Below are 25,447 nucleotides of genomic sequence, written 5' to 3' on the forward strand. Positions count from 1 at the left end.
ATTTTGTTGTTTCTCATTTCAGCCACAAGGGGTTGGTGTGTTCTCCCTGCTGACGCTTAGGTTGGTCTTTGCCTGGTCTTGCATGCACCAAGACACTTCCCTTTAAGGAAGAGCCTGCTCACAGACTGAGAGGAAATGACTCATAATCGGCAGTCATGTGATCAGAGAGTTGCTTGGTAACATTCTGTGACACATAACGATGAGGATAAACCGTGAGGGAGGGAAAAAGGGAGGTGGAGATGAGGAAGAGATCAGGAAAACAAAATGGAGTGTGAAAATAAATGTTTCAAAACAATCTGGCTAGTCAAGCAATTTAGGGTCTGAGTGTTTTAGCATTAATGGATGGAAATGGGGGAGGTGGGGGCAGATAGAGGGCACACACACCAGACAGTTTGGCCTTAATGTCTCATATTTGGACAGATGTCTCTTCATTAACATTGCTGTTAATGTTCTTTCTACGCTTACATTGCTGATCTGATCTTGTGTTTTCTTCACCCTCTGCATCTCTGGTGTATCAGCCACCACACTGAAGCCTTTCCCTTTATTCTTCTCAAACTCCTCTTTGTACAGCACCTGGAAGAGAGAGGAATTATCAACTAAATAATGTAGCGAAATTAATGCATTTTCAAACTAAAACGTATTAGTGTTGAAGTGGTCTATGACAGACCAAACTAACTAATAAGTTATCATAAAACATTATTTCTGTGTTTTAGAGTCTATTTAACATACTGCATTGCACATAAGGCGTGGTCATGGCAACACATTATTCACAGCTGGAGATTTATAGTAAAAAGGATTAAAATATTGGTCTGTTTCCTACAAACACATATCATATCACTTCTGAAGTCATGAATTTAATCACTGGAGTCGTGTGGATTACAGTTATGCTGCCTCTATGTGCTTTTTGGAGCTTCAAATTTCTGGCCACCATTCAATTGCATTGAACAGACCAACAGAGCTGAGATATATATATTTTTTTCAATCTTAATTTGTGTTCAGCAGAATAAAAAAAGGCATACATATCTTGAATGGCATGAGGGTGAGTAAATGATGACAGAATTTTCATTTTTGGGTGAGCAATTTCTTTAACCCTCTAGCAAAGTGGTTCAGTTTACCAGTTGAGAAACGACATACTATGACAGGATTATTTAAATCAAATATATTCTTTCTAGATTTTTCCTCTTCTAAAAACAATGTTAGTACATTGTTAATACATTGTTCATGACATTAAAAAAAAAAAAAAAAAAATTTTTTTTTTACCATAAACCTTGTCACCACCATTTATCATAACATTAGCAATGGACAGACCCCAGGAAGCAAAAACAATATCTTAAAGGAAAAGCTACAAACAGGTCTACACATGTACAAATTGTCTCCTGCCAATTTAGCCTTAGCAGTAAAAATATGCTATTTGCTGCAGGCACATAACCCCGGACTCAACACACAGCCGCATGCATGCACGCACGCACGCAGTAAAAAGGGAACTGGCATGAAGAGGTGTCTGGATCATCATTTTTTTTTTCTTTTTTTTTTTTTTTTGCATTCCTTGCATTGTTTTGAACATGTTTTATGTGCAACAGTAACTCTCTCTGTCGGCATTAAGGGAAATTTATTGCACTAATATTGTAATAAGCTGTTTGTAACTGCACATCAGTCTAGCAAAACAAACCACACACTCCAACTCCCATTAATAAAAACAATGTGAGAAACTGTTACACAGCAATTTAGCATTTAAAAAAAAAAAAAAAAAGACCAAAAAACGTAGACTCACTGGCAAATAAATAGCTAACTGTCATACAAGGGCACTGTTGTGAGGGAAATGAAAATCAGCTCTGGCTGTTAGGTTTATTGCAGTACAGTATTGTACTGCCATGCAAATAGCAGATAAACACTAACCTGAGTTTACTCAACTCAGTTTAATTTGTATTGCACTTTTAACAATACATACAGTTTTGTTTCAAAGCAGCTTCACAGAATATCATGCCTTAATGTCTTTAAGCCACCAGTGAGCAACTGTGGGTACTGAAGGGTAAATAGATTGGTAAAGTTTGTTGAGACAAACTTTGATATTGGCTTGACAAAGCCTGGTTGGTTGGCGAAATCAATGTGTTTTCAAACAAAAATGTGTTGGTATGGATGTGGTCTAACACCCTGTCTACACCGGTCACGTCGTGTAAAAAGCACATATTGTAGTTCCCATTATAATCATGAAGCTCTCTACACAGCAAGCAACCATTGCGGCGCATCGCGTTGATAGTAAACGGATGTCCCATTCCATTTTGTGCTGCACACTCAGGCTCTAATCCTGCAAACAAGACAAATAAATGGTTTGGAAAGTTTGCTTCGACGTGTCCAGTGTAGACAGCTTCAAGCCAATGCTTCATCAATGGACACGCCCGATGTAGACAGGGTTTAAGTTCTAGTCTGGATAAGAGGCATAAACGTAGCAGAATCAATGAGTTGTCAACAAAAATTTTATAGCGAAAACATGTTTTTGTATGAAAACTAAGTCAGAACAGTCTGAAGGACAGTGAAGAATTTGATGGATGTAGCTTGCAATCTCTAAGAAAAACGTTACAGTCAGAAATTGTGGTCTTTGTTTAGGGAGCAAAAGTTATTTTGAAAATACCCTAAACCAATTCTGTAGAATTAGAGTATGTTGGGTTTGTCAGGCCAACGTAATGATTAGTTTATAGTCTTTGAAGTCCAATCTAAATTGATTAGACTGATGCAATGGTCAGTTTAGCATTCTTTGCTGTCTGACTGGTGTAGGCAGTAGTCTGCAGTCTACATTCATTTATCATTTACAGAGAGCTAGTGCATGTCTACAATTTATAAGGCGGTCAGCGAGGGGGTGTATTATGCTAGCTGAATGCTCTGCTCAGGGTGAGGTCTGCCCAGCGTTTAGACTGGCAAACACAAAGCTGTCAACCCAAGTGTGACTGGAACACCGTCAACAGACCTTCACTTTATAACACTCTCTATGACTCTGACCCAAATGCAAAAACACCACACAAATACACTTACACACACACATATACGGTTGAGCTAAGACAAGGTGGGGTGGGTTTTTAATGAATGCTCACACACGCAAGCATTCAAAGGCCCTTGACATTACCCAGATTGACATCCCCATCCCCCGTTTCCTGCACCATCCCGGAAATTCCCCATAAAGTGGCCAGTCTGAGCTGACCCAGGGGTGCCGGACTGCTCCATTCTCCCATAGCCTGTAAACAAAGACCCTAAATAGAGAGAGAGGGATAGAGAGATCCCTCCGCTGCACAACTATGCCAAAAATGATGAGTAACAGCCTTGCTATGAGGGTTGTGCAGTATTGCTGCAGTATCTCTTGTGTGCTTGTGCTTTTATAGGTTTTTACAGTAACAGAGGGGCTGTGTGAACATTATGAAAAAATGTATGAAATGAAAGAGATAAATGAGAAATCAATAACACAACTTTAAAGGGGCCATATTACTATAATATAATATTTTATTTATTTATTCCCATTGGGCCCACTTATAAGAAAGTGTCTTAAACTAAATTATATTTCATGACCATTTTACACCCTTTCTCTGACCTTTAGAATTAAACTGGCCATTTTTTGCTCCTGTGCCTTAAGACTTCAGTGTAAACTGTCTTTTTGCTTGTGAAATGAGTAACACTTTGCTGCACATACTCATAAGCTGAAGGTTTGCAGTCGGGTCAAGTATAGTTTTTAACTGCCCATTCTTCCATAACAGCCCCTTTGCTAACCCTATATTACAGTATGACAGTTCATAAAACAATCCATACTAAAATGTGCCAATCCGGCTGTTAAAATCAGACTGAAATGATCAGGAATATTGTTAAAAAAATAAACTCCCAGACTGATCACACTGTGAATTATGCGACAGGCTGAAAGTTCTATTGCTGAAACTGGTCTGTGCTTACCGAAATTCGAACCACTGCCCCCAGTGGTTGAAACTGGAAGTGTTGTTAACCAGTTTCCGGATGAAATATCCACAAGGTGATGCCAAAAGAGAGTTGTATTTTTAGGTGTAGATGACGTAATACAGTCAACAGGAATGCATGTTTTATTACTCTACCCCCTAGCCCAAACCCCAACCCTAAATCTAACCATCAGTGGAGTAAAAATATAATTTTAGAGTGAAAACACAACCTCCGAATTCCACTCACCATTGTTTACGTGAACGCAACTACCTGGTTTCCATGGGACCAAACCAGTGTCTGAGAGGTTGTTTGTGCAACGCGTTATTATCACTAGAGCAACAGGGCATGGTAAATACATTCAAATTGATGCAAAAATGTTTGATGGGAGATGGTGCTTGTCAGTACTTCCACTGAATGGGGTTAATTTCAGGGTACATAAACATTCAGAAGCAGCATGTCGATTTCCTGTGTGATCCTGTTGAGACTATAGCCACTCTATTCTTACACTGGGATCAGAGCAGCAGGTGCTAAACACAGCCAGGAAAAACACAAGGTTTGGACTATCCTCATCCTTTACTCTTTATCATAAGTTCTTCAGGTGTCACTGTGTTACTGATGTGTAAATGTGGGTGGTGATATTTTAATGTTTCGGGTTTCTGATGTGAGCAAGGCATTTTTCCAGCATCAAGAAATAGTCTTTTAGGATGGGGTAGGAAGATATGAGTTCTGAAAATAGTACATATTACATTGAACTCTTTGAATTTTATTCAGTTTATATTACCCCTTTAATTCTTCTTTAGGACTTGTTTTTACATACAGCAGTTGAATGATCTTTCTGTATTATGCCTCTGGGACAGAAGGCAGCCATGGCAGTAATCCCATGTATAAACCTTGTAAAATAACATCTCTCTCCTCCTCCTGCAAAAATCTAATCTGGACTACCAGTCTTAATTGTTACTCAGGGGTCCCCTGACCTTAATCCAGTCACTGCGCCATGTTCCCTCTTTGGGACAAAAATAAATCTTAAAGGAGTATTTCTCACAAAAATGAAAATTCAGTTAATTATTTACTCACTCCTATGTCGATCCAAACCCGTATGACTTTCTTGAATGGAACACAAAAGGAGATGTCAGGCAGAATGTTAGGGCCTTTCAACCTCAGTCACCATTCACTTTCATTGTATGGAAAAGAGCAGCAGCTAAACATTCTTCAAAATTTCTCATGTGTTCAACAGAAGAAAGTCTTACTGTCAGTATAAGGTTTGTGACAACATAAGGGTGAGTAAATGATGACCAGACTTTTTATTTTTGGGTGAACTACCACTTTAACAAAATGATACATCACGACATAGGGCAGGCTGGAATACACACAGTCTGTAAAAAAAATAACAAATAAAAAAATAATTCTCAATATCAAAGCATTTACACAGCCTGCTTGGGAAGACTAATACAGTGAATAAACCCTCTTGAAAAAAGAGAGAATGGAGTGACAGGAAAGAGGAAGGTGAAGCAATGAGATGTAATGAGAAGTTAGAGGAAAAGGGAGGAGGAGGTGAGAAGAAAGCTTAATGAAATAAGGTCAAACATGGGAAGTGTGGCATAGAAAGTGAGATAGAGAGAACAGATGGTGCTGATGAGAGCTACATGGTGAGTGTAAACTTACAAGGCTCTGAATGACTGTGATACTGACCTTCTATACATATGTTACATACTGTAAATATCTTATGAGAATATTAATGGAGAGGTTCCATTTTTTTTTTTTAAAGTTAAAATACTTTATCCTGTCCCAACTTAATATGCTGACACAACTATAAGTAAGCCATTCATAGGCTAATTCACCCAAAAAGTGCAAACAACGTGGCTCTGTGGCACAATCAAAACATTGCTCGGTTTGTTTGAGCATTCCAACCAGCCCGACACAGCAACATTGGCTTAACCAATAGCACGAATTTGGGACGGGACTATTTTTTGTCCAAACAATGGGAAGCAGGGAAAGTATTCAGTAAAACCTCTGAAAATAGTCATTTCTTTTTATTTAGTTTGGTGTTTCAGGGCTTTGACGTAATAGAATTGTGTTCAGCATTGCTGCATTAAACCAACACCACTTTTGTGCTAGTTTGAACTGACCTGTTTTGCACCTATGTGGTTCAGAATTTGTGTCAGCTAGTATTTCTTTTTTAATATGTAATTTCCATATGTTTGTGATGGCCTTAAACAGAGAACAACCTAAAGAGAGAGGGGGCATGTTTTGGAAGATAGGAAGCCTTAAAATAAAAAATACATACATTTTAAAAACTCAGCAACTAATGGAATTAATTGGTAAAATCAGCAGGATCCAAAAGATCAGAGAGGTAGAAGCAACCAAATCCAAAGCACATTATTTAGGAGGAGGACTCTTTTTGTTAGGCTTGGAATGTAAATAATGAGTTCATCTAATCCACAGCCACATTCCCACTGGATAAATGTGAACATGAGCCAAGAGCGGAAGAAAGAGAGGAGCACTGGGAATAAGAAAAGACATAGGAGATGAGAAGGATAAAAAGTTGCTGAGGTTTCTGAACAGGGACACTTACTTGACTCTGCATTTTGCTCTGCTGCTTGAGTCGAAGGTTCTCTGGTGTATCGGCCACGCTGGTGAAGGATGATTTAGGGTAGTGTCTGAAAACACAAAGACATCATTTTTACAGCCTTTTTAATTTATTTATTTAGATAAAATGCACTTTAGACTTTCAAAACAGAAAAATAAACCCTAACGCTGGTTTCACTCATCCTCCGTGAGCGAGGCGTAAGCGGCACATTTTCGTTTCGGTGCCCATATTGACAGATCACACAGTTGCGAAGTGACGTCCCAGAAGCGTCCCAGACGTGGCAGTGAGCGGATTGTTTTGGCATTCAGTCTATTTTTGCCGTGCGTTTTAATATTTTTTTTTACATTTTAAAGCATTAGCTGACTTCTCATGAATCTAGTCAATTGTGATATTTTATGTAGCCAGCTCTAGTTTATCATTAGAAAATAGCTAGTTAGATTCTAATTGCGGTTAGCTAACGTGAGCAACACTTCACTAGCTACCATAAACAGATGTCAGTTGGCCTACATTTACCTCAAATTAATTGCAGTTATTGGCGTTCGTTAACATACAAAGTTTATCTTCGTGATGAGATTTGTTGTTAAAGTTAGCAACACTTAGTACAAGACTGTACCGTATTAGTACACCTAATTTCAATGAATGGTAGCTAGCTCAACTAGATAACATGGCTAGATTGTATCTAGCAAGGTTGTTCCTTGGTTAATTCAGTCATTACACACATTGTTTGTTAGACAATGCATCAGTGACGGATGATAAGATCAGCAGCATAAATGTGGATGATCATAGTAAAAAGAAAGTATAACTGCAGATAGCTAATTACTTTACATATTTTTCTGTTGAAGAGCTGACATGTGAAACCATGGGAGACTGACTTTGACGACATAGCAAGCCAGTTATCTACAAATGATCCAAAAAGCAATAAGGTATGTAATTGTCAGAAACAGCTCTCTGTATCCTCCAAAATAATCACAGAGTTCAATCAATGCCTCTAAACAACAAAAACTGAACATTTGAACCTTCATGAAGGTAGGATTTATTGCAGGACTGTTGGACTGTGTTAGTTTTAGCTCGGTATACCTAATAAACTGGCAGCTGTATATATGCTTATAGGCATCATAGAAATACCATAATTGTATATTGTAAGAGTAGTGGAGTGCAAATAGAACATAGTCATACATACAATAACTTTTATAAACACTCCCCTCCCCCACCCTCAACACTGAACATTCAGGGGGGAAAAAATAAATACAGTAGTAATAATAATAGTAAGGGGTAAAGTATTTTTTTTATATAGGCACTGTCATTTTATTTATCAATTTCACTCATTAATTTCAGCCTAATCTCTTTGCAGGAACTGCATAAAATTATCCCATATGTGACTGAATTTATTTAATTTCCCTTTGACCACATAGGTTAATTTCTCCAAAGCAAGGCAGATCAATCTAGATGTTATGAATACTACTTCAGTTTCCAGAGAAGGGGTGCCAATTAACCCCTCCCTGCCTTACATTAATTCTAGGGTGAGTTTTCCCCTATATCCTCATGCTAAATTCGACAGTAAAGACACATTTTAAAGCTGATGTTTAAAAACGTTTCTTCCCAGGGGACCATGCCCCCGGACCCCTGATGAGTTTACACCCCTGATAATGAATTGCTTCTGTGTTGTTACTTTTGTTATTAGGGAGATTGCTTGTCACCAGGCACATCCGCATGGTGTTGCCTAGCAGTGGTCATGAGAGGGAACTGCTGAAATGTTGCCAGGGATTAACCCCTGATTCCTGATGGTGAGGAATACACCCCATGTCCACAATGTCTGAACCCTTGTAATTGTAGGAAGGAGAAGTTTACTAGGTAGGGCTAGCCTACAGGTGTAAAGTTGGTTTGGGATTTATACAGATTGTAATGACACAATTTTTGGTTATTTTGGCTCTGTTCTTCAGCACATTGGATTTGAAATGAAACAATGATTAGGAATTTAAAATGCACACGTTCAGCTTTAGTACGAGCGTATTTTTTGGTCATCAAATTCAAAGAATCTGCTAAAATTTGATCATTTTATTTAGGTTTAGGAACTTGTGCAATAAATTTTGGTCCTCTGAAATTGGCAGTCTGTCAAATGGCTATAATTACTACAAGGTTCACTTGATCCATCTGAAAATGCCCACAAATTTAAGCTGAGAGTTTGCACTTGAAGTCCATAGTCATTATATAATTTCAGATCCAATGTACTGGACAGAAATCATGCCAATGTCCAAATAGGTATGGACCTAACTGTATGTGTGTACTCTCACTTTTGTAATCTCTACCTCATTAAAATCTTTGGGAAACTCGCTCACGGAGGATGTGTGAACCCCGCGTAGGTCATAATGACACAAACAAAAAAGCATCAAAAAGTACTGTTGTACTATCGTTTTCTGGGTATTGTACCGTGGTGGTCATACAATAGTTTTTTGGACATATACCATGGTAATACCATGTTTTTTTTTTATAGCTCAAGAACACAACAGTGTATAAATATAGTAAAAATTCAGTACCATAGTATCTGGGTTAATGACGTGACGCCCATTTTTGGCAGATCTATTAGTAGTAACTAAGTAACTCAAAAATTCATACAAATCAATTTCTTGTAAACACCTCTACTATGATGAAATTTTTTTTCAATTTAAAACCCATTATGACATTGTTCTGCGGCTTAAAGTAAAAGTAGACAGTAACAAATATAAGTAAATAAATTAATTAATTAATTATACAAATAAGTCTCATTAAAAGCTGAAATTCTTGAAAAAAGAAACATTGGCATTAGTAGTTTAGAATGTTCTTTTATTATTATTAATAGAAAAAAAAAAGCAATGAAACAGTTTTGTTTTAAAAATATTTTTTACATGTTTGCACACCGAATCAAAATCAGGTGGTGTAACCAACATACAGGTAGCCATTCTATTGCCATGCTACAAAAAAAAAAAAAAACATAAAACTGAGAAGACACCCTTTAAACCCTAATGAGTTTGTGGGAAGTTAAAAAAAAAAAAAAAAAAAAATCATATATATATATATATATATATATATATATATATATATATATATACACACACACACACACGCAGTTTATCTATATACACACACATCGATCAGCCACAACATTAAAACCACCTGCCTAATATTGTGTAGGTTCCCCTTGTGCCACCAAAACAGCGCCAACCTGTATCTCAGAATAGCATTCCCAGGAAAAAAAATCCCAGGAGATCAGCAGTTACAGAAATACTCAAATGAGCCCGTCTGACACCAACAATTATGCCACGGTCCAAATCACTGAGATCACATTTTTCCCCCATTCTGAAGCTCTTGACCCGTATCTGCATGATTTTATGCACTGCTGCCACACGATTGACTGATTAGATAATCGCATGGATGATTGCTGGTGTCAGAAGGGCTGGTTTGAGTATTTCTGTAACTGCTGATCTCCTGGGATTTTCATGCACAACAGTCTCTAGAATTTACTCAGAATGGTGACAAAAACAAAAAACATCCAGTGAGCGGCGGTTCTGTGGACAGAAATGCCTTGCTGATGAGAGCGGTCAACAGAGAATGATCAGACTGGTTCGAATTGACAAAGTCTACGGTAACTCAGACAACTGCTCTGTACAATTGTGGTGAGAAGAATATCATCTCAGAATGTTATTCTGAGATGCGGGTTGGAGCTGTTTTGACAGCACGAGGGGGACCTACACAATATTAGGCAGCTGGTTTTAATGTTGTGGCTGATTGGTGTATACTGATATATATATATATATATATATATATATCTATCTATCTATCTATATATATATATATATATATATAATATTTCAACATGAGATACAGAAAAGGAACATTTTGTTTGTCAAAGGGAATAATGATAAGAAAAATGTCATGATATTTTTGACTCAATGTTGGACATTTCTACAAATCTTTTTCACTAAACTTTTTTGAAATTAATTATTAAGTTGTGCATATTCACGTGACACCACTTGACATTTTTAAAGTCCTTTTTTTTTTTTAAAGAAAGTGCTCAAGTTTTCAAAAAATTTATGAACATACGAATCATATGAACATACATACTCATATGGATACATTCCAACACACACACAAAAGGACTTAATATTTTGAGCTAACTGTTGGGCACTAATCCACAGGGATGTATCCCAATACAGCATGTGAGAACATTGGTTTGTTAAAACTAATCACTGTGTGATTGTATTGCTATAGAAAACGTATATAGTGCATTAGTCCTATTGATTACTTTTACTGTGGCTTTATTGTTTTTTGTTTTTGCTCCTTTTTTCAAGCTTGACAATATTGCAGAGAAATCATGTGAAGACTTGAAAGAAAAAAAAAAAAAAAACTTTTGTGTTCCACAGAAGAAAGGAAGTCATACTGCTTAGGAGGAACGTTAGGGTGAGTAAATATTGTAATGACAGAATTTTCATGTTTGGGTGAACTAAACCTTTAATCAAATTTACTTCAGTCTAGTCCTAACCCTAAAATATTTGTTTTTTTTTGGTATTTCTAGATTTGAATTAAGATGTTAAAATTGGGCCATTTATGAGCCTTTAGTTCTTGTGGGGACGTCCCTACAAAAACATATTTGTCAGGTTTCTTCACATGTATAAGTAGACACATCTCTATCTAACTCAATCTAGCCGTTAGAGTCAAAGGCATTACACAACACCGGTGATGCTGACACAGGTCAGGTGTCAGATATTCAACATGTTATTTTGTCAGATAAATTGTAAAAATCCCCTTATTTGGTGATGTAGGGCAGGCTAATGCTAAAATAATTTATCTAGTTGTCATCTCAGTGGGAAGGGTGAGTCACAATATTTGGACAGTATGTACATTGCATTAAGAAACATTCAGTCTGGAGGGAAGATGTCAGATCTTAGTCAAGCTCAGCAATCAAGAGAAAGGTCCTATGTTTGTGAAAGAACCAATGTAATGCTATAGAAATGCTTCTCAATGGCCATAATTAGCTGCACTGGAGGGCAAACTGGTAGGAGAACCTGTTTTTTAGTGCATGAAACAAATGTGCCAACAAAATAAACAAATACACATAAAAACCACACCTTTCATTTAGTAAATTCCCAGGCTTATATCCATGTCGGGACAATGCACATCTGCGATGCGTATCAAAACGTCTACAGTCCACATTTGGTGTTTACCAGCCAGGTACAGATCTTTCCATATGTAAACAAACTACATGATCTGCACAAGGCCACATTCAAAAGAGCAGTCCTTCATGCAACAAACATTTTATTCACAAAACCACAATGAAGAGGTCATCATTTCCCAAGAACAGTTTCAGTCAGAACTTCCCCAAGTGAGCAACAGAAGAAAGGTGCATATGATGTGGAAAATATAAATTCACCTGAAGATCCTCTTCATGAAGGTGTGGAAAAATGCTGTGGCTGATAGAATGACCTTTAAAACACTCTTATCTACATCTACTCCTCTTGGTGTTAAATTGTGAAGATAGATCCAAAAATGGATCAGTTGAAAAGAGGTCAGATTGAACCTCATAGCCCTGTCTAAATAAAGCCCAGTGTACTAGTGACAGAGAACAAAACTTCCAGTAACAGTTTCCAAAAATGAATATTCTGTCATAGTTTTTTCACCCAAGTTACTATTTTTCTTTTGTGGAACACAAAAAGAGATCTTAGGCAGAACATTAGCCTCAGTCACCATTCACATCTTGTTTTCCATTCAATGAAGTTAATGGTGACTGAGGCTCACATTCTGCCAAACATCTAATTTTGTGTTCCACAGAAGGAAAAAAGACACGTGGGTTTGGAACAACAAAAAGGTGAGTAAATGTTGACAAGTTTAATTTTTGGGTGAACTATGCCTTTAAACTCAGCATGGAAGCATGAGTCACAGGTGGAAGTGACTACAAAAAGGAAACCACCTTTTCTTTTCAAAGCCTATCTGCCAAACATTGGTCTTGTTGGTGTGTCACAAGAAACAATAGGCATACTTACGGTACAAGACTGTGGTATTGTCTTACAGTCAAAAAATGATTCATATGTTTCAACAAAGCAGACAGAACCATTAATCCACAAACAGAGCTTTATTGAACTCAAATGACTCGTGCAAACAGTCACATGGAAGTTAAATGTACTGTTGTGGAAGAATATTTAACGCAAGCTTTTGGCACTTCCATATGAAAGTAATGTTCAGACAGCAGGCTAAAAGAACTTGTTTGTACATTCATTGCCAGTTTGAAAAAAAAAAAAAGAAAAAAAAAAGGTTGGTTTGGCATAACCTGCTCAGTGCCCAAGAATTCTGGATTCTCCAATTGAACAAGAACACATTTTATAAGATACCCCCTCAAAATTAAGTATAGCATCAAAGAAAAACCATTGTGTTCTTACCGAACAGAACTTCAAATATTTGTCTGAAGAAAAGTGATACGGTTTAAAATATCACTTAATTGTGAATGTGTGTTTACATGTGAGATAATGTCTGCATACATGTGAAGCATCTTGATTACAGGAAGCCAAAACAGTACAGTACAGAAGTTGGCAGATAATAAGGCAGAGCACACAATCTAAAAATGAAATCAGTCAAGAAATGATTCTTAGGCATGACTCAAACTTTTGACTTGAAGAACTAGGACAAAATATAAAAACAATGCTCCCCCCAAAATGAAAATTCTGCCATTATATACTCACCCTTATGTTGTTCTTAACCTGTATTAAATTTACCTTCAGTGGAACACAAAAACAGATATTTTGGGGCCTGGGTAGCTCAGTGGTAAAAGACGCTGGCTACCACCCCTGGAGTTCGCTAGTTCAAATCCCAGGGCGTGCTGAGTGACTCCAGCCAGAGTCACATGGGGTAACCTCCTCGTGGTCACTATAATGTGGTTCGTTCTCGGTGGGGCACGTGGTGAGTTGAGCGCGGATGCCGCGGTGGATGGCGTGAAGTCTCCACACGTGCTATGTCTCCGTGGCAATGCGCTCAACAAGCCACGTGATAAGATGCGCGGGTTGATGATCTCAGATGCGGAGGCAACTGGGATTCACGTGACCACGAGGACTTAAAAAGCGCACTGGGAATTGGGCATTCCAAATTGGGTGAAAAAGGGGAAAAATACCCCCCCAAAAAAAGATATTTGCAGAATGTCCTGGCTGCTTTTTTTTTTCCATACAACAAAAGTAGACAGCAACTGTCAAGTTCAAAAAAGGACTGAAATTATTCCAGATCTTCTGAAGCCATACGGTAGATTTGTGTGAAGAATATTTCAGTTGTTATTCACTAAAAATCTTGCCTTTCCGTCCTAAGTCTCAAATCTAGTCGATTATGAGTAGAGGATGAGTGGATGATGACAGAATTTTCATTGTTGTGTGGTGATCTATCCTTTTAAGAAAAAGCAGAGCAACAGGAAAGATGGAGTGGTGAGAAAAAAAAAACTTACTGGCTGCAGTAAGGTTTCTTGTCAAAGCCTTTGTAGTTCTTCATATTCAGAGTCATTTTGCAGACCTCGCAGCTGAAACATCCTTTGTGCCAATACTGTCAAAGGAAGTACAACAGAAGAGAAAAGGAAAATTCATTCAGTACAACTAGAATGCTGAGAAGGCTGGAATCAACATGGAAAACAAATTGCAGGTGGTCTCTCCTGAGAAGCTAGAAACAGCAGCTATATACACCACACATAAGAGACTCCACTTGTTTGAAAGAGATGCTGATCACTAAACTGTGGTAGTGCAGCCTTGTGGTTAAAGATCAGGTAACCAAAAGGTCGTAGTTTCAAAATGAGCAATTACCCTTGTGCTCTTGACTAAGGTATTTAACCTCAGATAGCTCCAGGGGGACTTTCCCAGTAACTTAAGATGGTGATGTTGTCCATGTTGCTCAATAAATTTCACAAACCCCAATTGTGTGGCATATAAAGACTCTTTTCAAACTGTGGCCGCTACATTCAACAATACCTGAATAGATTACCTCACTAATTTGACCTCCCCGTTCACTTATCTGATTAACCGGCAAACTTTCAGAGAGATCTTACTGGCTTTCCTGGATTTTCAAATTCTGGATGACCTAAATACTCCTCAAATACTTTCAGTTTCAAGTTCTTCCACACTAGGGCTTTTTTTTTTTTTTTACAATGGTGAAAATAAGAAGCAAAAGAGAATCTAGTTCTCTGTATTCATTGAAAAGCACATAAATGCATATTGATAGCAGTAAGCCAGCACAAAAGAGCCATGATGATTAAAAACAACAAGTAAAATAGGTCTTTCCAGCCTTCCAGAATCGAGGACACTGCAGAGGATGTGGTCCTATAGATAAACACAAGACTGGCAGATCTGCAAAGCTCCACAGAGTACCTCAGAGATGTTTCGCACTTCCACTGAAATGGCATTGCTGGCTCTGCAGTCACAAAGACAACATGCCTTAAATACGCTGAGAAAGTCCTGCATAAGCTACTCTGTAGATCCAACAAAATCCTTGTTTGTAACTGGCAAGAATTGTTCAGAGTCAGACTTCCTCAAATTCAGGCATTCTGTTTGAACAGCAAACATCTGCCTCTGAATCTTTCAAGGCCTATCAAGACCTATCATTATTATTACACGGCAATCTGAAATACTTGATTCTGACTGGTCAATTGTGTCATGCGGTGGTCAAATATTTTTGTACAGTGACCGCTAAACTTTATAGTTAATCATTGTCCCTAGCAACCAAGTGTAGGAGCGCTGTGCTTGTTTTATGTCTCTCGTAACACTCCATGGTCTCTTTCTTCTTACATGATAACATAATTTCAACTCAAATCAATATTTCATGCCCATTTATTTACTTGGTAAATAGGTACTGTATGTAATCAGAGGGATAAAGTATAGTTATTCAGTTATAATCGCAAAAATATATCCCTTTAGGATGAAACAAGACCCCTCTGCTTTGAGTCGGGGTTCCACTTCAAAACGGCTTCCCCTTCACAAACCCACCCATCTGCCTCAAACACAACTGTTGGTGCGGACACACAATGAAGAGTCCGAACATCTCAAATGGGGCCAATAGGGAAAAATCTAATCAGTATCAGATGACCATTGCAATGTGGATGAAATATGCAATGACAGCATGAGAACATTCCATCGAACCAAAACTCAGCTGTTACTACTAACTCACTGATCTTCCCACTCACTCAACAGTTCTGGAGAACATAGAGCTTGCTTTCACACTACGACAATACACACAACCTTGACACAGTTGATAACACTGCTCTACAGTGTAATTACTTTATTACCAAGGACAAATTTGTCATCAAAATGATAGCATGTGAAAATGATGTTAAAGTAGACAGACTGCTGATGCATCTGTAAGAAGCGGTTAGCTTTCGTATGGGAATATGAAAATGCCCATTTAGACCACACAAAGTCAACCACATGTGTCCTGAAATATTTTTCTTTCAGAGATAGAAAGCCACAAAATAACCGACAAATGCACCAAACACGTCAAAGCCCACAGGTACACATCCTGAAAGGATGTGCTGTCACAAACCACAATATATTAAAAATAGCTATAGGCTGACACAGTAACACATCGCGTGAAGGGAAGACTGCTGGCAATAGAAAGATGAAAACTGTGTTAAAGAGTTACAACAGAACAGTGGCAGAGGGCCATAAGTTACCATGACACCTTGCAACAGACCTGACTAATCAGTGCTATCATCACCCCAACAAAAAGGTACCATGGTAACCCTACTTTTCGCCAAAATAGGACAGTTAGTGTAATTAGTGGCAACCAGCTCTCTCAGGTCCATTACTACCTGAACTCTTAAAATGTGTTTTGTTAGTGTAACCTAATTGATTCTGGGATGTTAAATAAAAAGTTAATTTAAGTATTACCACATGAAACACATTTTATGTATAAAAAAAAATAAATAAAATAAAAAAAATTCAGTGTACACTGTAAAATTTTTTATGAGGTTAGCTAAATATGTGCTTCATGTGGTACCATATAAAATAACTGTTTTTTTTTTTTTTCCATTCAAAAATTTAATTTACTCTGGCTAAATTAACCTGAAAAAAAAAAACGTATTAACACCAATTAAAATTTTGTGGGTTAAATCAAGTAGATTATTGTTAACACACTCACCAGTTAAAAAAGAAAACAACATGACAGAAAGCTTCTGAAAGTTTCTTACCCTGTTTGAAGGAAACCCCATATTACTGTACTATGATTTAACAGTTGTAATTGAATACACATTAAGCCTACAATTATATTTGACTGTATAAGAGCATGCTGGTTCTATTGTCCTACATCAAATTACAGATAAAAAGCATTTGATATCACTACTTTTAAAGAAGCACGCTTCTTTCTCTCTCATTCTTTAATTTATTGAAGTTATGGAAAATTAAACCCGTCAGACACTGGTTGCAACCCGCTCCTGAAAGACGGCCACGCCCACATTTTTCTAAAACTGATAGCATTCAATCAGTATCCTGCATCACGTAATAAAAACGTCTAACACAAGTGAAAGGTGTATTCTTTATACTATTAAATATAATATCATGGTGAGACAATGCAGAAGTTAGTTTGTATCGTTCACAGGAAGTTGAAAAGTGAATTCAAACAAACAAATAAACTGTTTACGGTCTAGAAACGCCTTGATTTGATGATCAAATAGTATGCACTGTCTATGTGTTATGCTTATGCATTACGGAAGGAAATATTCAATGAATTATAGCCTATGGGTATAAAACATAAAATTGTTCAATTGAAGAAAAAAAAATATGATTCGATCATATCGACCATATATGACATAGTCAGTGTGTTACAGAATGGTAATGTTGCAAATGTTAAGTAAAACATGTGTCTGACGGTTTGATACCAATAAGACACCGTAAGCATCACTCACCTTGTCCAGACAATTGACTTTTTCCGTAGGGTAAACAACCTTGTCACATCTGCCACACAACGGATTCATGTTGCTCAGCTTGCCTTTGGTCTCCTTGAGTGGCTCAATAAAATAGGCCAAAAAACACTGACAGATCTATGCAGCAGAGCAAAAAAACACAAGTGAAAGGGATGTTGAAAATGCCCTCGCGCTGTCACCACCAACTACACTGCTCTGCTGTAATGGGCGAGTTCCTGAACCACGCCTCACAGACGCGTGTAATGTAGCGAGTAGGAGGCGGGATGAAGCAGTGAGACTCCGCCCTCCTCACACAGTTCCGGGGAGAGGTGGGCGGAGCCACAGTGCCACAAGCCATTGAAGCGCGGTGAAAAAGACCATATATGTACAACACTGGGCAAGTTCGTCCAAACAAATGTAATGCACACTTCATTAGACTTCTTAGCTGTTTTGAGGAGTTAGAAAAAACAACAACATTAATTTACTGGAATTATTTGAAAATAATAACGAAAAATAATCAATAAATGTATTTTATTATCTGGCCAAACAGTGTGCAAAACTATAAGGCTGTGCTGTGACTGCTCCCTAGAGCTACTCTTTGAAATAACAGCAACATCTGAAATAGAAGCTGCAGGTTTGTTTGTTTTTACTAACTATAGGAGTCTCCTGGGAGATTAAGAAAAGATTAGTTTTACATAATTGATGTGGTAGTTTTGGAACTATTAGTTAAACGATGAAGGCTGGTGAGTTAATCGTGTTCAGTGCTAATGTTAGCTGTTTGAGTCACTTATGACAGGTTGAATCAACAACGCTGGTTTAATATTGAGTGAACATGAAATGAAAATGCAATACATTAAATTGCTGTTTCTATTAAATATACTTTTAAATATAGATGTATTCAGTATTTTCTCAATTGGGGGTATAGCTCAGTGGTAGAGCATTTGACTGCAGATCAAGAGGTCCCCGGTTCAAATCCGGGTGCCCCCTCTTTTTAAACATATGTCTTTTAAACGCCCCGAAATTACTTATTCAAGCCAATTTGTCGTCCATAGGTAGCGGGCTCAAAGAGTACTGAGCACTAGGCCTTATTCATTTAAAGGAATAGTTCAACTAAACATGAAAATTCTCCCATCATTTACTCACCCTCATGCCATCCCACATGTGTATGACTTTCTTTCTTCTGGAGAACACAAATTAAGATATTTAAAAGGATATCTCAGCTCTGTAGGTCTATACAATGCAAGTGAATGGGTACCAAAATTTTGAAGCTCCAGAAATCACATAGAGGCAGCATAAAAGTAATCCATAAGACTCCAGTGGTTAAATCAATGTCTTCCAAAGCAATATTATGTGAGTGAGAAACAATATCAAACAGTGAGAAATCAATATTTAAGTCTTTTTTTTATTATCAATCTCCACTTTCACTTCCATATTCTTCTTCTTTTGTTTTTGGCGATTCACATTCTTCACCACCGACTGGGCAGGGAGGAGAATTTATAGTAAAAGAAAATGACTTAAATATCGATCTGTTTCTCATATGAGGGTGAGTAAATGATGAGAGAATTTTCATTTTTGGGTGAACTGTTCCTTTAAATTAATTAAACAGTGTTGCGATAACATTGTAAGCCAAGGCTTCAACTGTGAATAAAACAGAATGATCTAATGTTTTAATCTTAATATAAAAACATTTGGAACATTGCAAGTCCAATTTGGGTATATTAATACATGTAAATATGTTTATAAAACGTTTACAGCACAGAAATTGGATACTAACCAACCATCCAACACCAACTGCAGTATCTAATAATGGCCTGTAGGTGTCACTGTTGGCCACTGTATATTGTTTGACGCCACATGTTCTACGTGCTCAGTTAATTACATCACTTTTTACAGACTTGGAAGGGGTCTTCTATATTCTGTGCTTATCAAAGAAAAAAACGAAACAAAAAACGAAACACATTTTCAAAACATCTCAATTTATTTGTAATGATTCACTATTAGTATAGGTTCAAAATGTAACACTGCAATGATATTAAACACAATTGAAATTGGATTTGGCCACAAGGGTTTGTAATTTCATTTCTGACCATCTGTTCAGAGCTCAGCAGTAAACACATTATTACATACATTTTTCAAATGTAACAAGTGGTAGGCCTATAACTTTCCATTTTATTTTAATACAGACAGACAGTTTTTAATTGCCTTGGAAATACTGTTTTTCTCACTTGGCCATACAGCAAAAATAAATACAATAAACATTTGCTTTTCAAATTTTGTCATGTTGCACTGTCTGTCTGTTTGTACATTCCATCAACGTTGTACAGGATGTGCAAATCAATATTCTGTTTCCTAATTTAATAACAGGGCAAAACTTAAGAAATGTACGTGTGTGGTATGACAAATCACTACTACTAGAGCAAGCTAATTCAATTAACGTTCTGTCAAGTCCATGTGGCTAACTGAGTATTATGCATCTTTTCCGCTGAACATATAAATCACAAAATATCTTTTTCAAAATGAAAAATCTATAAAGATATGCTGTACTGTACATTAACTGCAATAAATTTTGGGAGAACACACATCTCATTTTCACAATTAAGAAGTGAAATTAGCAGATTTGCTGGTCACAATCACCATGTCTTTGTTGCGATTTGTTCCTCTTTCAACAAATGAAACCTCCTATATCATAAACAAACAGCATAAGAGGTGTTGCAGGATGGGCTGCCAATTGTAGGGAGACAGAGAAAAGCTCATAAAAACTTTAATGACAGTCTCGAATGATCCCTCAACTGCCACAGCCTCTCACTGCACCTTTGTCTTTGCTCCTAAAATTAATCAGCACAAAAAACCTTTTACACAAACGTACTCTTCCTTTATTCCATCACATGTGCAGGAAGTCCCGCCTCCTCAGCACTGCTCCGCCTCAATGAAGCCCTCTTTCTCGTAAACCCCAAGTTCAACCTCATTGTAGCTAGAATGACATCCTTGGTTCCGGAACTTCATGGAGGGCCAATAGTTATTAGTGCGGCGCTGTGAGCAAAGACACACATCAGTATACCTGTTTCTAATTGGTTGCATAGCAGGACAGACCGGGGCTAGTCGTCACTATAAGGCTATATCTTAGTAACTACGTACAGTATGTTGGTTTCAAACACTTTCAAAATGCTTTGAAATTAGAATAAGAATTTTTGTTAATTCTATCATCCAAACTAAAATGTAAAAAGTAGCATATTTATTCTGTAATATAGTAGTATTTAATATAATAACATATGCTAACAGCAAGGGTCAACTATGTATTTAAGGTAGATTTTAACCGAATTGTTGCACTTTGGTTTTTTAGGAAACGGGTAATCAGTCACTTTATGGCAAGTTTCAATATTCACTGTAGTGCAGAGAGTGAAAACAAGCTCCAGTCTCCTCTGTATTGTGCTAACAGAAAAATAAATTGTGCTCACCTGCATGAGGTAGAAAGGAGGAGCAACAGTTGGATGTGTATTAATATAGTAAACAGCCAACAGAGTCAGGAACACCAGCAGAACCAGAGCTGCCACAACGCCTGCAATTATCGCTGTGTGTTCTGGGGCCTCATCCTCACCTGAAGGGCCAGTTGGAAAGTGTAAGCGAACGTGATGCAATGAGTTGGAAAAAAGAAACAGGAATGCAAAGTTACGCTCAATTCAAAGAAGACAAAAGGAGACAATTTTCCAGTTCAAAGAGCAAGTGTAGGATGTGCAAATATTTAAATGAACACAGAGCAACAAAAGACAGACGATTCAGCATAACATATTTATGGTGAATTTATGGTCAAGTGGTCAAAACCTGATCAAAAAGTGCATATTAGTGCAATACTGAGTAGAAGCGTAGTCTTTGGTGTAAAACTGTGTGCTGTGGCTGTATTCAAATGGAACTCTTCATTTTTGACTTGTTTACCAACTACACTAAAAAGTGCTGTCCTGCAATTGTTATTTCAAGAATCTATTTCTACTTTATCTAACACACAAAAAATACTTGTGTTGGTGTAACCCAATTTGTCAGGATTATTTATATATATATATATATATATATATATATATATATATATACTGCCGGCCAAAAGTTTGGAATAATGTACAGATTCTGCTCTTATGGAAAGAAATTGGTACTTTTATTCACCAAAGTGGCATTAAACTGATCACACTGTATAGTCAGGACATTAATAATGTGAAAAATGATTATTACAATTTGAAAAAAATGTTCAGAACTTCTTAAATTACTTCAAAGAGTTCTTATCAAAAAATCCTCCACGTGCAGCAATGACAGCTTTGCAGATTCTTGGCATTCTAGCTGTCAGTTTGTCCAGACACTCAGGTGACATTTCACCCCACACTTCCTGTAGCACTTGCCATAGATGTGGCTGTCTTGTCAGGCACTTCTCACACCCCTTACAGTCTTGCTGATCCCACAAAAGCTCAATGGGGTTAAGATCCATAACACTCTTTTCCAATTATCTGTTGTCCAATGTCTGCATTTCTTTGCCCACTCTAACCTTTTCTTTTTGTTTTTCTGTTTCAAAAGTGGCTTTTTCTTTGCAATTCTTCCCATAAGGCCTGCACTCCTGAGTCTTCTCTTTACTGTTGTACATGAAACTGATGTTGAGTGGGTAGAATTCAATGAAGCTGTCAGCTGAGGACATGTGAGGCATCTATTTCTCAAACTAGAGACTCTGATGTACTTATCCTCTTGTTTAGTTGTACATCTGGCCTTCCACATCTCTTTCTGTCCTTGTTAGAGCCAGTTGTCCTTTGTCTTTGAAGACTGTAGTGTACACCTTTGTATGAAATCTTCAGTTTTATTTTGGCAATTTCAAGCATTGTATAGCCTTCACTCCTCAAAACAATGATTGACTGACGAGTTTCTAGAGATAGCTGTTTCTTTTTTGCCATTTTTGACCTAATATTGACCTTAAGACATGCCGGTCTATTGCATATTGTGGCAACTCAAAAACAAACACAAAAACAATGTTAAGCTTCATTTAACGAACCAAATAGCTTTCAGCTGTGTTTGATATAATGGCAAGTGATTTTCTAGTACCAAATTAGTTAGCATGATTACTCAAGGATAAGGTGTTGGAGTGATGGCTGCTGGAAATGGGATCTGTCTAGATTTGACAAAAAAATGACTTTTTTCAAATAGTGATGGTGCTGTTTTTTTACATCAGTAATGTCCTGACTATACTTTGTGATCAGTTGAATGCCACTTTGGTGAATTAAAGTACCAATTTCCGAAACAGCAAAATTTGTACATTATTCTAAACTGTATATACTGTATGTGTAATATATATATATATATATATATATATATATATAGTACTTAATTTAAACCAATTCATTTAGATGTTACCACATAAAGCACATTTTTAGGTTTTGTGACAAGACTTCTTTTTTTACCGTGTACACTAAAAAAAGTTAACCTAAAAATTGCACATTGTGTTGTGACATCTACAGTAACTGGTCTTATTCAATTCAAAAATATTATTTAACATCTCTGAATCAACCTGAATACATTAAGTTACACAAAAAAGCTAATTTTAAGGGTTAGATCTGGTAGAAATAGCTCCTTACAATTTCAAGTTACCACTTTTTTCAGTATTACTGTGATGAGGCAGGTGAGGAATGAGGATCTAAACGCAACTTTATTAACAAAAGGATAAATAAAGAAACTCAGAATATAAAAAACAAAACACGGGAAACCAAGCACAGAACATGACAACACATGTAAAGACTGACAAACTAACCAGGGGAAACAAGGGCTTAAATACACAAGTGAAGACAAGGAGCACTTGGAGAAACAATCAGAGAATGAGGAACACATGGGGAAACAATCAGAGAGAACCAATCATGAAAAAACTACAAAGGACTACAAAACCACAGGAAACAGGAACTAAACAAGAATTTCAACATAAGTCTAAGCAAAAACACAGGGAATATGTGACAGAGCCACCCTTTTAAGGAGCGGATTCCAGACGCTCCAAAAACAAAACAAAAAACCAAATTTTCCATGGGGTGTGGGGGAAAACAGGTAGTTCAAGGGGACACAAGGGGCAAGGGGAGCAGAGGAACAAGGCAAAGTCAGGGAGGCTTGGAACCAAGGTGGAGCCAGAGGGACGGAGAGCCAGGGCGACGCTGCAGGCTCGGATGACCAAGTAGACCAGAGCAGATCAGGCGGGCAGCCAGGAGACCAAGGAAACCAGAGCAGATCAGGTGGAGGGCCAGGTGACCAGGGAGACCAGAGCAGATCAAGCGGACGGCCAGGAGACCAAGGAAACCAGAGCAGATCAGGCGGATGGCCAGGAGACCAGAGCAGATCAGGCAGACAGCCAGGAGACCAGAGCAGACCAGGTGGATGGTCAGGAGACCAAGGAGACCAGAGCAGATCAGGCGGACGGCCAGGAGACCAAGGAGACCAGAGAAGATCAGGTGGATGGCCAGGAGACCAAGGAGACAAGAGCAGATCAGGCGGATGGCCAGGAGACCAGAGCAGATCAGGCGGATGGCCAGGTGACCAGGGAGACCAGAGCAGATCAGGCGGATGGCCAGGAGACCAAGGAGACCAGAGCAGATCAGGCGGACGGCCAGGAGACCAAGGAGACCAGAGCAGATCAGGCGGATGGCCAGGAGACCAAGGAGACAAGAGCAGATCAGGCGGACGGCCAGGAGACCAAGGAGACCAGAGCAGATCAGGCGGACGGCCAGGCGACCAGGGAGACCAGAGCAGATCAGGCGGACGGCCAGGAGACCAGGGAGACCAGAGCAGATCAGGGCCGAGACAGGGTCAGGAGGCTTGGGAGGCGACCGCAGGGCCGAGACAGGGTCAGGCGGCGGAGCCGCTGTAGGAGGAGTCTCTGGGGGAGTGGGCAGAGCCGCAGGAAGAATGGTCTCTGGGGGATCGGGCGGAGCCACAGGAGGAATAGTTTCTGGGGGAGCGGGCGGAGCCGCTGGAGGATTAGTCTCTGGGAGAGCGGGCGGAGCCGCTGGAGGAATAGTCTCTAGGGGAGCAGGCGGAACCGCTGAAGGAATAGTCTCTGGGGCGGAGCCGTGGAAGACTCTGGGGGCGGAGCCGCTGGAGGAATAGGCTCTAGGGGCAGAGCCGTGGCAGGCAGAGTCGTGGCAGGCTCGAGGGGCAAAGCCGTAGAAGGCAGAGCCGTGGCAGGCTCGAGACAAAGAGTCCAGGATGAATGGGAAATGACCTCCGTGGTCGCGAACTTGGGAAGAGACTCGGGAACGACCTCCGTGGTCATGGGCATGGGCAGAGACTTGGAAACGACCACCATGGTCGTGTTCATGGGATGAGACTTGGGAAAGACCTCCGTGGTCGAGAACATGGGCAGAAACTGGGAAACGACCTCTGTGGTCGTGGGCATGGACGGAGACTCGGGAACGACCTCTGTGGTTGTGAACATGGGCAGAGATTCAGGAACGACCTCTGTCGTTGTGGGCATGGGCGGAGACTCAGGAACGACCTCTGTGTTCGTGGGCATGGGCAGAGACTCATTGGCCGTGGCAGGCGTGGGCGCTGGCTCGTTGGCCGTGGCAGGCGTGGGCGCTGGCTCATTGGCTGTGGCAGGCGTGGGCGCTGGCCTTGGCAGGCTTTGAGACCACTCAAGCTGTGGTCAGCATAGGGAGAGGAGGATCCTCAGATTGCAGAGTGTCCTGGGTTAACCTCACATATTCCCTCCATGTGTAGTCTCCCATCTCAGGCAATTCCCTCCACCAATAATAGGTTAAACCTATTCGGTATATTGCCTTGAGATGGGAGTCCTCAAAACCTGTGAAGCTGGCAATGGCGCAGAAGAAACGGGAGTATCCCCTAATGGGTAAATCCACCCGGCTCAATTGAGTGAACATGGCTGCTAGATCCATTTTTTGGTCAGTCTTTCTGTGACGAGGCAGGCGAGGAATGAGGATCTAAACGCAGCTTTATTAACAAAAGGATAAATAACTCAATATAAAAAACAAAACACAGGAAACCAAGCACAGAATATGACAGCACATGTAAAGACTGAC

General features: G+C 38.9%; 2 protein-coding genes and 1 non-coding gene across 4 annotated transcripts in view; 1 reads left to right on the forward strand and 2 right to left on the reverse strand.

The window, feature by feature from the left end:
* LOC127427508 (LIM and SH3 domain protein 1-like) overlaps positions 1-17,651 on the reverse strand; it is a 23,510-nt gene extending 5,859 nt beyond the window's left edge. Inside the window, exons 1-4 of the mRNA XM_051675175.1 lie at positions 17,409-17,651; positions 13,971-14,065; positions 6,503-6,587; positions 466-573 (exon numbers count right to left, since the gene is read on the reverse strand). Of these exons, the coding sequence (XP_051531135.1) occupies positions 466-573; positions 6,503-6,587; positions 13,971-14,065; positions 17,409-17,477 (357 nt within the window). The 5' untranslated portion in view covers positions 17,478-17,651. The remainder of the gene's footprint in view (positions 1-465; positions 574-6,502; positions 6,588-13,970; positions 14,066-17,408) is intronic.
* Positions 17,652-18,320: 669 nt separating this feature from the next.
* On the forward strand, positions 18,321-18,392 carry trnac-gca (transfer RNA cysteine (anticodon GCA)). The gene has a single exon. It is a non-coding gene; the product is annotated as a tRNA-Cys (tRNA).
* A 968-nt stretch (positions 18,393-19,360) lies between these two features.
* The window catches only part of LOC127427502 (plexin domain-containing protein 1-like), a 44,947-nt gene continuing 38,860 nt past the window's right edge, over positions 19,361-25,447 (reverse strand). For both annotated transcript variants that reach the window (XM_051675166.1, XM_051675165.1), the window contains 2 exons: positions 20,861-21,000; positions 19,361-20,435 (listed from right to left, as the gene is read on the reverse strand). In XM_051675166.1, coding sequence (XP_051531126.1) covers positions 20,313-20,435; positions 20,861-21,000 — 263 coding nt within the window. In that variant the 3' untranslated portion in view covers positions 19,361-20,312. The remainder of the gene's footprint in view (positions 20,436-20,860; positions 21,001-25,447) is intronic.

Source organism: Myxocyprinus asiaticus, chromosome 36 (genome assembly GCF_019703515.2).
Source record: "Myxocyprinus asiaticus isolate MX2 ecotype Aquarium Trade chromosome 36, UBuf_Myxa_2, whole genome shotgun sequence".
Classification (NCBI taxonomy): Eukaryota; Metazoa; Chordata; class Actinopteri; order Cypriniformes; family Catostomidae; genus Myxocyprinus; species Myxocyprinus asiaticus.